Source organism: Lactuca serriola, chromosome 7, assembly GCF_051521515.1.
Source record: "Lactuca serriola cultivar US96UC23 chromosome 7, Lser_US96UC23_V15, whole genome shotgun sequence".
NCBI lineage: Eukaryota > Viridiplantae > Streptophyta > Magnoliopsida > Asterales > Asteraceae > Lactuca > Lactuca serriola.
The window spans coordinates 185,403,732-185,417,674 of NC_136414.1; the positions used below are offsets into that span (position 1 = coordinate 185,403,732).

Below are 13,943 nucleotides of genomic sequence, written 5' to 3' on the forward strand. Positions count from 1 at the left end.
CATTTTGTGTTAAATCTTAATAATTTTGGCTATTCTATCGCAAATTATGAACAAAAGGTACTTAACTATGTTTAAAATGTATTTGTAGCCTAAAAGATGAGCTCGGAAGCAAAAGGAAGCAGAAAAAGCGATAGGAAGCTCGGGAATTGAAGAAAGAAAGAAAAGAAAGAAAAACCCTAAAGAACTCGGCGAGTTGGGTGCCTACTCGCCGAGTAGGCTCAAAGATTCGCGAACAAATAAGAGTCCTTATCATTACGGATTTTAAGTGGTGGACTCGCGGAGTCGGTATATGGACTCGACGAGTAGCCCCTGTTTTCAGAAACTATATAAAGGGCTTTAATTCACGAATTTGGGAGCTCTCTCTAGAACCCTTGAAGGATTATTTACGATTCAAGCTGATGTTGGAGCCCTAGAACTCAAAGATCAAGTCTAATCATTCGTGAGATCAAGGCAATTCAAGTGTACTCTTTACTTAATCTTTTGTTTAAGCAATGTTTGTATCAATTGATTTCGTTTTTTAGTTGTTTTCTGCTTTAATTATGAGCTAAAAACTCATAACTTCTGTTTAGGATGGATGACTTTATGAATATGGTTTGATTTTATGATTGGATTAATTTAATTTGGTGATTTTGTTTTGTTAAGCTTGTTAAACAACCTTATGTGTTAATTACAACTATTTTTTGTTAATTAACGAGCATATTAAGTTGCATGAACATCTCTTAATTGCTAATCTCATCTGATTTGTGTGAAAACATGGTTATATGCCTAGGAATAGCGAACGTGAAACTAGGGTTAACTAGAAAATAGGAAAATTAATGTGTGAGCTTGTGTGACGAACCATCAACAAGAGGTTAATTGAATTAGCAATTTGATTAGCTACTACAAGTCTTACTTAACCCAAAATAATAAACTATAAAATTTATTAGTTTAATCACCTGATCACTGCTTAAATTGATTTGTTTTCTAAGGTTAGTAATAGCGAACGTGAACCTAATCACACTAATCAGTAGCCAATGCTAATTAATCCATTGCACTTGTCATAAAATCAACCATATGAAAAAATGATTCAAAACCTAAACAGAAGTCTTTTCCATTATTGAATTTAGTTGATTTTCGGTTGCTTAGCTGTTAGTTGCTTAGTTAAGTATTAGTTAAGTACTTAAGTTTCTAGTCTTGCAAAACTAGAGAAAACCCTATTTCTGTTACTTGCTTTATTTAGATAATATTAGCATTTATTTTAATTATTTACCGTTCCTTGTGTTTGATACCCTACTTGCTTGAACTATATTACTAATTGATAGGTACATTGCCTTTCATGTGTTTATTTTGTGTCTAATTTAGTAGGATTAAAACTAGTTCGTTTTGCACACATCAAAGGCCAATGTGGTGGCCGATGCTTTGTGCCGTAAAACGGCGGGTACTCCGATCCGAGATGTTTGTTTGAGGATGACAATCAACTTAGCTTTAATGGATATGACCAAAGGGGTACATGTGGAGGGACTGAAAAAGGATAACTGGAAGACTGAGCGGATTCGGGGGCAGATTCCACTGTTTGTTCGAGACAGTCGGGGGTTATTAACTCAGTGTGGCAGAGTTTGGGTTCCGACAATTGGGGGAGTGAGGCAAATGATCTTGGAGGAGGCGTACAAGTCCAAGTTTTCTATCCACCCAGGGGCCATGAAGATGTATCTAGACCTCAGATCAAGCTAATGGTGGCCCTACATGAAACAGGAAGTTGCTTGGTTTGTTGAGAGGTGTTTGACCTGCAGGAAGGTCAAAGCTGAGCATTAGAGGCCTCATGGTAAGGTTCAGCCGTTACCAATCCCCATGTGGAAATGGGAGGAGATCACCATGGAATTTATCACGAAGCTACCGAGGACGGCGCAGGGTGTAGATTCCATATGGGTTATCGTGGACAGGTTAACCAAGAGTGCACATTTTATTCCGATCTCCGAGAGTATCTCCGCCGAGAAGTTAGCAGATATCTATGTGCGGGAGGTGGTGGTTAGGCACGGAGTGCCGGTATCTGTGGTCTTGAACCGTGATGTTCATTTTACCTTTCGATTCTGGAGGAAATTTCATGAGGAGTTGGGTACACAGTTGCTTTTCAGCACTGCTTATCACTCCAGACTGATGGATAGAGCGAGCGGACGATCCAGACGCTCGAGGATATGCTTCGGGCATGTGTATTAGACTTTGGAGGGAGTTGGGATACTTACCTTCCACTAGCAGAGTTCTCATACAATAATAGTTATCATGCTAGTAGCGATCAACCCCCGTTTGATATGTTGTATGGACGGAGGTGTAGGGCACCAGTTTGTTGGGGGGAGGTTGGGCATCAAGTCATAGGTAGAACCAAGATGGTTCTTAAGACCACTGAATTGATTTAGCAGGTGTGTGAGAGACTGCGGGTTGCACAGAGCCGTCAGAAAAGTTATACAAATTGGCGCTTATCAGACCTCGAGTTTTAGGTGGGATATTATGTGTTGCTTAAGATGTCAGATTGGAAAGGTATCATCCGTTTTCGAAAAAGGGGCAATCTGGGACCCCGATTAATTGGCCCATTTATGATTTCTTCTCATGTGAGCAAGGTCGCTTATCGGTTGGATCTCCCCGATGAGTTGGGTCGGATTCACAACACCTTCCACGTGTCTCAGTTGTGGAAGTGTGTATCTGATGAGACTACGGTTATTTCCTTGGATGATATTCATGTACACGGGAGCCTAAACTATATGGAGAAGCCCATTGCAGTATTGGATAGAAAAACTAAAACCCTTCAGAACAAACTGGTGAAGTTGGTTAAGGTGCAATGGCAACACCGGAAGGGCTCCGAATGGATGGGAACCGGAGGATGAGATGCAAGAGCATTATCCAGATATGTTTGCAACAGCGGAATTCGAGGACAAAGTCTAGTTAAAGTGGGGGAGAGTTTTAACACTACAGACCAGGTATTTACCATTTATTCCCTTCAAATGTAATTTCTTTGCAAATTGGTCCCTTTTGTATGTTGGGCATACTTATGAGTACGCTTAGCATATTGGGGAAGAATGATCGCGAAGGTGCACCACATACGCGGGCGTATGTGGCAGATGGTCAAACCCTAATTTTTAGACGTGTGACCTATTTAAACACCCTTAAGTCATTCGGACCTTACCCTAACCAGTCTCTATCACCCCCAAACGTCTCTAAAACCCTAAAATCGATTGTATGTTCTTCTTGAGCTTGTGAGTACATCAATTACCTCATTCTTGCTGTGTTAGCAAAAAGGAAGAAGTGGAAGCAAGCTTGAATATGAGATAGACTTTTGGATCTTGCAAATAGAGAAACTTAGGAAGCTTGTGGAGGTATAAAGATTTCTCCTTGCTAATCCTTGTTGTTTGTGGAGCTAGGGTTTTCTATGTAGTCCTCTTTTGAGTTCATAAATCATCTCTTGGGAGTTTAAGCAACTCCTAAGGTTAGGAATGATAGATCTGAGGTCCTTTAGCTTATTCATGTCATAAAAATGCAGACTTGATGGTTATTTTGAATCCATGCATGAGTTAAGACCCTTGGAAAGATCTTAAAGTTGCCAACTTTATGCCTTAGGACTCTTTAAATGACTTGAATCTGAGTTTGGAACGTAAGGTCTTCATGCATTAAGCCCTTATGGAGGATGTGCTTATTCCGTTTGTACGTTGGGCGTACCAACATGTATACTGCGTGTTTAGTTGAAGAACCCGGTACGCTTAGCGTACTTCGGATAAACGTCGGGCGTACGCTCAGCTATGTGAGATGGGCTTTGGTGGACTTTGTGGGCCATTTGGATTTCACTTAGCTTTGGCCCTGGACCGTTAAGTGATACTGGGCCTTGGGAATTGATTTGGGCTTTTGGTGTCTTGATTGGGCCTTATTGGGCCATGTGGCCCATTATAGTTTGGACTTTGATCTTGGGCCCATTATTGTAGGATAGATATTTGGGCTTAAATGATGGACCAAGAATATGATGTTGGACCCTTAGTCGAATTTGTGTCATAAATCTAATTAGATTAAATTGTATATTTATTCAGTTGGAGATTTGGACTAGTAGTCCAGCAGCTATCGTGTTTAGTAGGCTAAAGTGAGTCTTCTCATCATACCCATGGGTCGAAGGCACCAATGTCGGCCCATTATCTGATATGTAATAATTAGTTGATATGCAATTATATGCTAGTGGTATGGATTATTTTATGTGAAGACCATGGGGGAGCCCATGATATTCCAGGTAAAGACCATGGGGGGAGCCCATGGCACTTGGTTATCAGACTATTAGGGGAGCTCATGGCATTCCAAGTAAAGACCATGGAGGGAGTCCATGGCAATTCATGTATGTCTATCTACTGCATGGTTTTTACGTGGCTGTATGGGTTCTTTATTTTGACTTTTTGAGAAAACTCACTAGGCACTTGCTTATAATTTATTGTGTGTTTTAGGTACTTCTAGCTCTAAGGGCAAGGACCCGGCTTGATGGCGCGGCATGCACTCTCTCCAGTATTCTGCACTAGTTGTTTTGCATACTCTGATCTTTTGAACATTGTAATAGAATTTTGGGAAACAATTATGGATGTTATTTCTAGTTAATAAATGGAAATTTTTACCTAAGTTTTTTGGCTGTTACATTTACAACCTTATCTAATTACTTTTGATTTAAAACACATCGGACTAAAATCCTTAACTCATGAAAGTCCCGAACCATCATTTTTACCATTACACCCATGGGCTCTAAAGCACAAACCGAACTCTCGGTACCCACAACCTACATTATCCACAACCAAATGGGTCTAAACATCTCTCTTCCCAAGGCCCAAAGCTTTATCATAATTGATCATTGGATCACAACCCCAGATTATTAAACGATTCGAAACAAAATATTACATATAGTTTTTATTATTGAGTTAATAATAATTTTTATTTTACTATTTTATTTATAAATTTATAATTTTATAAATTTATATATTTAATTAAAAATTAAAAAATAATGAAAGCTAACTATTTCTTATCAGTGACAAATAAAAAGACTCTTAGAGAAAAAATTACATGAACCATGATGTAACAATAAAAAAATGATAGATAAATTGAAAAATACACCCCCTAACCAAACAATAGATGAAAATTAAATATATTGCTTTATTCACAGAAGTCAAATAATATCTAAAACAAATATTATTTGAAAGTATTTTATTATATGCATCAAATCATTTGCGAAAATATTGCTTTTAAATAAAACAAATTTTATTTGAAAGTATTTTTTTTATATGTATCAAATCATTTGTAAAAATATATGTAACATTTCGAAATTCAGGTGCATCTCTTTTACCCTTCTTCTTCTAAAGTTGTCAAGTTTAACCCTCCTAAAAGTGAAAGTGTTGCTAGTGAGTACGTTGGGCGTACTGATAAGGTATGATGCGCGTGCTCATGGGCCTGTTATGGACTTGGACTCCACCCAGTACGCTGGGCGTACCTTGAGCTACGCTGGGCGTAGCGGACCCAGACTCAAAACCCTAAATGAGACTTGTGCACTATAAAAGGAATGATAAGACCCTTACCACAGCCACCATACTTTAGTGAGTGAAACCCTAAGAGAGCAAAAACCCGTTATAAACTTGTGTGTGTGTGTTCTTAAGCTTGAAAGTGCCATTTCAAGGTGGTGAAGGAGAAGAGGAGGCCATTATAGGAGCTAGAAGTTGGTGGACAAGAGTAGATCCGAGTTCTACAGAGGGTGGAGCTTCTTTTAGAGATAAAAAGCTCAAAGCTTTCCTTGTCATTTTTTATTTGTGCTTCATGGACCAATTTTTAGTGCTTTTGGTCCCAAGGTGGAGACTTTATGAGCAAATGGTCTCCATATGCTTAGAACTGCCCTATTCCAGTGTATTAGGAGTTGAAGGTTCATAAAAATCCAATCTTAAACATGAATATTAAGTCATGCATGAGATATTGGCTTAATGTGGAAAAAGGAAATGTGTTTAGAGTGATTGGTGACCTTTACAGCCATGCAAAGGCTTAAAGGTTTCAACTTTATGGATTAAGTGACCTTAGAAAAGTCAAATCTGGAGTTTGAGTTTATGTCTTAACTGTTTAAGACCAAAAATCCATAAGAGCATGAAACTGAGACTTACGTTGGGCGTAAATCTCAGTACGCGCAGCGTGGGTTTGAGACCCCGATTCTGGATCGCCGGAGTACGCCCCGCGTACAAGAGCTGGTACGCGCCGCGTACTGCCCCCTGTTGACTTTCGTTGACTTTTAGGGTTTTAGTCAACATTTGGACTTTTGGGTCAAGGAGGGGTAAAATGGTCTTTTACCCTTTTGTGGGATTGTAGAAAGGGATTTAATCTAGCCTTTGAGAGCCATTATTTATTTGAGGATATTGTTTATGTGATTAGGCGGGGGCTAGATCAGTATATTCATGTGCGAGATTATCCGAGTTACCCAAGGTAAGTCTTCTCACTATACATTACCTAAAGTGGTATCTATGTGTAGACCGGAGGGTTGTGTGCTATGTGTATGTATGAGATTATGTGCATTGTGATATATGTATGTTATGTGTTGTATAGACCGGACCGGAGGGTCCAACGATATTGACCGGACCGAAGGGTCCAACGAGCTATGACCGGACCAAAGGGTCCAACGAGCTACGGAACTGGAGGGTCCTACTGAGACACATCAACCAGAGAGTCGTACTATAGCCTCGAGTGGCGTATGTGTTGTATGTGGTATTTCGGGGAACTCACTAAACATTTATGATTACTGTGTTGTGTGTCATGTGTTTCAGGTAACAATGAGGATCACGGGAAGGCGCCGGCATGACCGGACACACAGATGGAGTTTTATTTACATTGAGATCTTGGGATTTGTTTATCGAGATGATGTTGATACATGGATTTTTATATTACATATGAATTTTTTATTATATTTTGAAATGGAAAAATTGTTTTGAAAATTTACGTTGTTACAATATAGCTTTTAAATAACTCTCGTAAATAATAAACAACACATAAAAATTAATATAATAAATCAAAATTTTGGATTTTTTATAAAAATCATAATTTTCAAATTTTATAAAAATCACATATTTTTTCGATTTTTTTAAAAGTAGTGAATTATCTAAAAACTGTAATTTAAAAAAAAAAAAAAAAAAAAAAAAAAAAAAAAAAGGCAACGTAGTTCCAAATTCTATAACATTTGTAAGTAGATCATAAAAAACACATTTTATTTAATAATATATAAACACAATAAAACAATTACATTAGTCGATACAAGATTAAATATAAAAACGTAAAAAAAATGTTACAAAATTTCAAAATGTCTTCAATTCTTCATGTCTAGATCATCATATATTCTTCAAATCTAATACATGAACATTAAAAACATGATTAATGCAAGAACACTCACAATATATGCATGTCAACTTATGTACATGTGCACATGAACACACACATATTTATACACATGTATTCACATATGGATAAATATGTATATTAACAAATTGACATATATATACATATGTATAAATTCTTTATGCAAATATACTAATGCTATAAAAATCAATAATAAATGATACTAAAACGACTAGATATTACTCAACTGAATAATTGATTAGGTAAGGGAACCAAGTAACCGGCTACAATAGATCGCAATGGGCAAATCAAGCCAAAAATGAGACTTTGGAATCAATTTAGCATGATCTGATCAGTGGTTAAATAGAATCATTTTGATTATTTGATGGTCAAAAAAGTCAAAACTCCTTTCTCCTATTACCATATTATGTAAGATGATACAAATATACGTCTTGCATGTTTTGTTTGGATCCCATGCTCATGCCATTTGTTTCACAATATGTTATTTTTTTAAGTGCTCCAAAATCCGATTCCAAGTCCTTTATTGTTGATTCTTGTGTACCGTGAACAATTTTTGTTTTTCATATACATGTTGCGTAACCACGATATATCTCATCAGCAAGGTAATATACATACCTATAGTGATTTCCATTCACTGCAAATTAAAATTCATGAGCTTTGCATGTTATAATATCTTTGAATATTGATGACTAATTAAGAACATTTATGTCATTGTTGGACCCGATAACACCAAAATATGCATGTCGAAACCAAAGATCTTTTGACGCCACTACTTTTAGTATTATCGTTGGGCATGATCATCTCTTTTCGATTGACCTCTCCATATATTTGGACAGTTTTCTCACGCCTAGTGTGTACAATCAATGTTTTCAAACATTCTTTGGAAAAAATGTATTGGTTTATGAGTCGTAGAGAATTGTTCAACACCACTTCTTGTAAGGTTCCGCAAATGTATATTTTTCCATAAATCTCAATAACATATTCAAAAAACAAATACAAACATTCATGTGTTGTTCTCCCATACATCTTCCAATATTCATTTGTTGCATTGTAGTGATACCGCATGCCAAAAGCCTAACTACAACCTCACACTTTTGTATGCCCAATAAACTTTAGCGTCTCATTTCAATTTAATGAATTCATTAATATCTTCCAAATCGTTAGCTATACATAGGAATAATTGTCTACTCAAATAGAATCTTCGTTTGAATGACGTATAGTTGTACAAGTAATCATGTACATCTGCACAATATCTATTTATTACAACCATAGTCCTTATGTCATCCAAACTTTTTGCTTCTTGATCGAAAATGATGCCTACATTTTCAACGAATATGACAAAAAAACATATCATCTTCTGATGGATACGACAACAAAGAAAATTCTATTTTTCAATTGTTTTGTAGGATGCTTATGAGAACAGAAGCATGAAATGTTTGTTTGAAAAGTTTAAATTTGTACCCAATAACCTAAGACCTAGAAAACTAGTTGGAAAAGTGTTATCTAATCACTCAAATAATCAGAGTCACTTGATACAACCATAAACCATTTGACCTTTTCATCTTCATAAAAGTCATGAAAGCTTATGAACTCATAACTTAACCATAGAGCCAGAAAACCCGAATAAAATCCACCAATATCTTATGCTTTCCAAGTAAAGATTCTTTCCAAGATAGTACTTCAAAATCTGACATTATTATTAATAAAGAAAACCCGGAGTTTTATACACCATACAATAAATTCAAGAATCCCATATCCCATATATATAATCAATGAAGTTCAACCTTAATATTAACATTCCAAAACCCGGAGTTTTATACACCATACAACACAAAAAGAATGTATGTACAGAAAGGTTTCGAGAGCTTACAAAACGGTTTTCTTTTTCTTTTTCTTAAAAAAAAAAAAAACAGTCGCATCTCATAAAACAACAACAAAAGCAACCGAATAGGTCTAATTCCCTATTTGTAGTTTATATAACATAAACATCACCAGTCTACTTAACTTTTGATATTTACCATAATTTTCATTTTCTTTTAATAAGAAAAATAAAATAAAATAAACATGCCTAGGAGTTTTCACGGTTTCCTTGTGCAGTCAGCCCTGTGCATTTGCAAACCGGGCATGTGTTTTTAACGGTTAACCATTTCTTGATGCAGTCCACATGGTATCCATGGCTGCAATCCAGCATTCCGATTCTTTCTTGATCATTGTATTCCATCTGTGATACACAAATCATATGTTCAATTAGTATGATGGAATCAAGGAAGGAATGGAATGACTGATTCCATTCCATGCAACCAAACATACCCTTCAACCCATAAGCTAAATAAGAGTTTTTCTTTAGACTTAATGAATAAAGACGAGTTACTAAAGAAAATCAAGAAATGAGACTTTCCCTAACTTTTTACGAATTTGCCCTTACCTGACAAATTGTGCAGAAACTAAGTTCTTGATCAGGAGATGAAACAACTTCCAACTTAGAAGACATAAATACCCTTGTTTTCAAATAACCTGAAATAAAATCCTCTGATAACCCCGATCCAGCATTCCCAATCTGCTCACCTAATGCAAGAAGCTCCTGCATATACACAAAAGGTCATTTTTGTAATTTGACTAAAAAAGAAACCAATCTTTGTGTACCTCATAAGACATATGATCGATATCCATACGCATATCTCTATGATGATCAACTCTACGTCCATAATTAGAAATATCAAGCATCGCAACACCCTATTAATAAAAAAAAAAACACATAAATTAATAGAAGGAATTTTATTTTTTTGCATGATTTGATTATGAAGAGAGTAATAAATAATAATAATAATACATCTTCAGGAAGAACTCTTAAATGTGGAAAGCCACGTGGTCTTGAAGTTGACTCGAGCTGATGTGGCGGGAATACCCTAACACCAAATTGTGGTGCGGGACCCACGAATCTTGGAACAAATTCTACCCCGTTTTGAAGAGGATGGAAGTCCATGGTGGCGCGAAGTGGCGGCATAGGTGGCGGTTGTTGATGAGATGGAACCGGAGGATGGACAAATGTCACCGGAGCTCTATTTGCATATCCTGAATTTTAAAATAAAAATTAATCTAAACCATAAAAGGAAGATATTATGAATTTTATAATTTATAATTTATAAAATTAATAAATAATACCTGGAATAAAAGGGATTCCGGGGGGATTGCTACAAAAGGGCTGGTCTAACCAAGGGCCAGGAACCACCCCATGGGTGATTGGACCACGGTGGTGCTGGTGTCCAGGTGGCATGATGACAGGGGTAAGATTGTAATCTGGAACCATGAAGGGATTGGAGGTAGGTGAAGGGTAAAAGTATTGAAAGTTAACAGGGAAGACTTCGGTGATCTTTCCTTTGAATGGACCATGGAATCCGTGATTACTGGGGAATGTTAATTGATTATGAAGACCGGGGACAGGAACTGGAACAGGAATCGGAATCACTCTGGCACCTGGTGGTGGAGCTGCCATGAACGTGATTCCTGGTGGTGGAACTGGTAGATGATGATCGTTGGGAAGAGGAAAAGTTGTTATTTGATTATAAGGAATTGCACAAGGCTCGGGATGAAGGTGGGCATGTTCAATTTCATTGTCGATCATTGGACCGGTGTACACCATGTTCCGTTGCCCCATTTTAAACGATAAGTTGCAGGTCAAACCTGATGAATCGATTCAAACAACACGCGTTAATGGTTTCTTGTTTCTTTCCATGTCTGCAATTAGTTTTCTGTTAACCGTAATAAACGAAATTCCGCACAATTTTTCCTAAAATATGCTCGATTTCTATAACATACGTTCGATTGAGCACGAATAAGCTAAGATTATACATTTCTGTATGCAATTCGTGTGGTTATTCAAGAACAAGAGCAGGAATTCAACGAAATTTGAGCATTGCCCCAAAATTTTCACACATCAACGACCAAACATGAAATTGAGAACCTGCAATCTCACAACCAAACTTTGACCAAAAAAGTTGCATTTTTTCGTGTTTACTTCCATTTCGCGCATCTCAAACAAAATTGCGTAGTTAGATAAAGAAAGCCATCAAAATGAGCAAAATTTTAGATGAATTTTTCGAAAACAAGCTTGAAAGATTAAAACGTTTGTACCTTCTTATCATCAACGGACACCAGAACTTGAATTAAGTTAATTTGTGCCCCTTCAACCGAAAAGCCCTAATGTTGCGTTCCAACAAACAAAACCAATGATCAAAACACAATAATCAAACGAAATAACATTTTACTTGAAATCAATTATGAATTATGATGCATGTATTCGTTAACACCATTAATTTCATCGTCCCCATTTCGTGTATCCCAAAACCTCAAATTGCGAAACACCCATTAAACCAAAATTGATCAAAATCAAGAAGAGATTGAATAAAAAACAAACCTAATGAGGGTTGATTGTGGGGTTGAAGAGGGATAATGGATCTCAATTTTATTTTCTTCAGAAGGATAGAAATTTGATAGATGATATGGAAGAAAAGCGCCTGTTTTACCGTTAACTGCAAATCTGTTTTCCTCATTTTTCCCCAAATACATTACTTGATTACCTTTCGTTTATGTGATTTATTACGATTCTGCCACACGTTAAGTGCTTGTGGGCGTTTTCCTTTTAATTACCACCCTTGTTATTCAATATATTAACGATCGTGCCACTAACTGCAGCTTTGTCTGTATTCGTTTAGAAGATCGAGTGAAGTGTTAGAACATGTGTTCCCTTTATAGAATGCCCATTGTTTTTGCTTTTATTACGCAAATGCCATTTAGGGAATATACGACATGCTTGTGCGTTGTGCGCGTTTCCCCATGGCCAATAGCCACTGTTTTGCAATGTATTACGATACTGCCATTAGTTCATAAAACTTTTGTAATTAAAAATGTTTTAATGAAGTTTAATGCATGATTAAACAGAAATTTTAGTTACCATAACAACATTATGCATATAATATGATTATTTATTTATATTCATTTGTGTATGTGATCATTCGACCATTTTAAAATGAAAGATTAATTACTTGAAGTAACAATATACTTTAAGTTAATATTTGATTTAACCGTTGTATATTAAAACTTGTCATGAAATTCATTTTAGAGTAATGACTAGGATGTGAATCATGTGATACTTTGAGTTATGTGAAAAACTTAAACTCTTTATGAAATAGAACTTACAAACAAACAAACAAAAAAAAAGTCAACATGCACTCAATGTTAAATATCTTTTGATACTTTTCACGCACAAAATATACATCAACTTCAAAATGCATAGTTTTTCAGGGAAAACAAAATTTAAAGTTAACTTAATAGCAAAACAAAGTCATTATTACAAATTCTTAATAAAAGTTAATTATTTTATACCCAAATTAAACAAAAAATTCAAAATCCACATACCTTACAAGGTACTGTGGCAAGTGCTCTATATTTATATTCATTTGAATACCTTGAAAGAATATCATGTTTCTTGCCTTTCTAATGAAAATTTCCTAAATAGATACAATACCTACTAACATACCTACAAGATGTTACACACTTTGTCTTATCATTATATCTTTATCTTTATCTTTATTATTAAAGATTTGTCCGCTTCGTGAAAATTAAGAGCTACAACATATATTACCTCATGTACAATAATATTAAGCATATCTTTATTATTATATAAAATATTTTTGACATTTATTTAAGAGGTATCATATCTACTACATTATGTACCATCAATTTATGCTTACCAATTAATAGATCATTTTACATTTAAGTTTCACAAATTAATTGACACTAACATTGACTTTAGAAATTAAATCAATAAATTAAACAATAATTTCTATTTTTCTCTTCTGTATCCCTCAAACAAATATCAAAAACCCTAATCATAAGCGCCGACATCGCAACTCATCAGCTCAAGTCACCGTCCTCATCATCATCGCCAGTGAACCACCACCCGCTCTCCAACCTTGCACCACCGCCATTTCTGATTGTCGTCTCCACGAACTGTGCGCTCTCACAGACCTTTTTCCGGCAATGCCAACCCAATATGATCCATGACTCTCAGTCTCTCTACCCTAACTTGCTCTCCATCCCCGCCACCACTCATTGACTTTTAAGGGATGACCTGACGCATTTGCTAAAGTGAATTGCATTTCTTTGAATATTAATGATGTAATGTGGTTGTCATGGTGCTCCATTCATACCTGTTCGAAATAACAAATTGGTACTTGAAATTTATACAGCTGGTGATTGATTCTCAAGACTTAAAAGCTAAGCATGTGATTCACCAACATGTGATTGCTAAGAATCAAAAGGATCACAAGTATGATGTTTTTTATAGGTCTGGGTGAAAATTTTGCTTTCATTTTATCATCTGAAGCAACTAATTTGGCCTATCATGTCGGTACGTTGTAGATTATTGTCTAAAATGACCAAATTATCCTCTATTTTGTTGCTGGAGTGACTAGTTTGCCATTTGTTTTAACCTTTCAGGTTTAGAACCAAAATAAAAGCATCTGGATAGTTAAGGTTTCTCTTCTTTTGTGTGCCCTGTTCCAGTTAATGTT

At 35.9% G+C, this 13,943-nt stretch overlaps 1 protein-coding gene across 1 annotated transcript; it reads right to left on the minus strand.

Annotated features, from left to right (window-relative positions):
* Window positions 1–9,137: 9,137 nt before the first annotated feature.
* Window positions 9,138–11,941, minus strand: LOC145062905 (uncharacterized). Its single transcript, XM_079010498.1, has 7 exons — window positions 11,786–11,941; window positions 11,503–11,568; window positions 10,534–11,052; window positions 10,202–10,443; window positions 10,015–10,104; window positions 9,797–9,952; window positions 9,138–9,592 (listed from the first exon to the last, which is right to left on the minus strand). Exons 3-7 carry the CDS (start codon window positions 11,024–11,026, stop codon window positions 9,440–9,442), a joined length of 1,134 nt encoding a protein of 377 aa, XP_078866624.1. The 5' UTR covers window positions 11,027–11,052; window positions 11,503–11,568; window positions 11,786–11,941; the 3' UTR covers window positions 9,138–9,439.
* Between the last annotated feature and the right edge of the window lie 2,002 nt (window positions 11,942–13,943).

What these genes read in the sequence shown, in the direction of transcription:
- LOC145062905 (XM_079010498.1), bottom strand. Translation starts at nt 11,026, where the DNA reads ATGGGGCAACGGAACATGGTGTACACCGGTCCAATGATCGACAATGAA. An exon ending in TAAGAGTTCTTCCTGAAGAT is followed by an intron (nt 10,105 to 10,201) that starts GTATTATTATTA and finishes TTTTATTAATAG; the next exon opens with GGTGTTGCGATGCTTGATAT. An exon ending in TCGATCATATGTCTTATGAG is followed by an intron (nt 9,953 to 10,014) that starts GTACACAAAGAT and finishes GTGTATATGCAG; the next exon opens with GAGCTTCTTGCATTAGGTGA.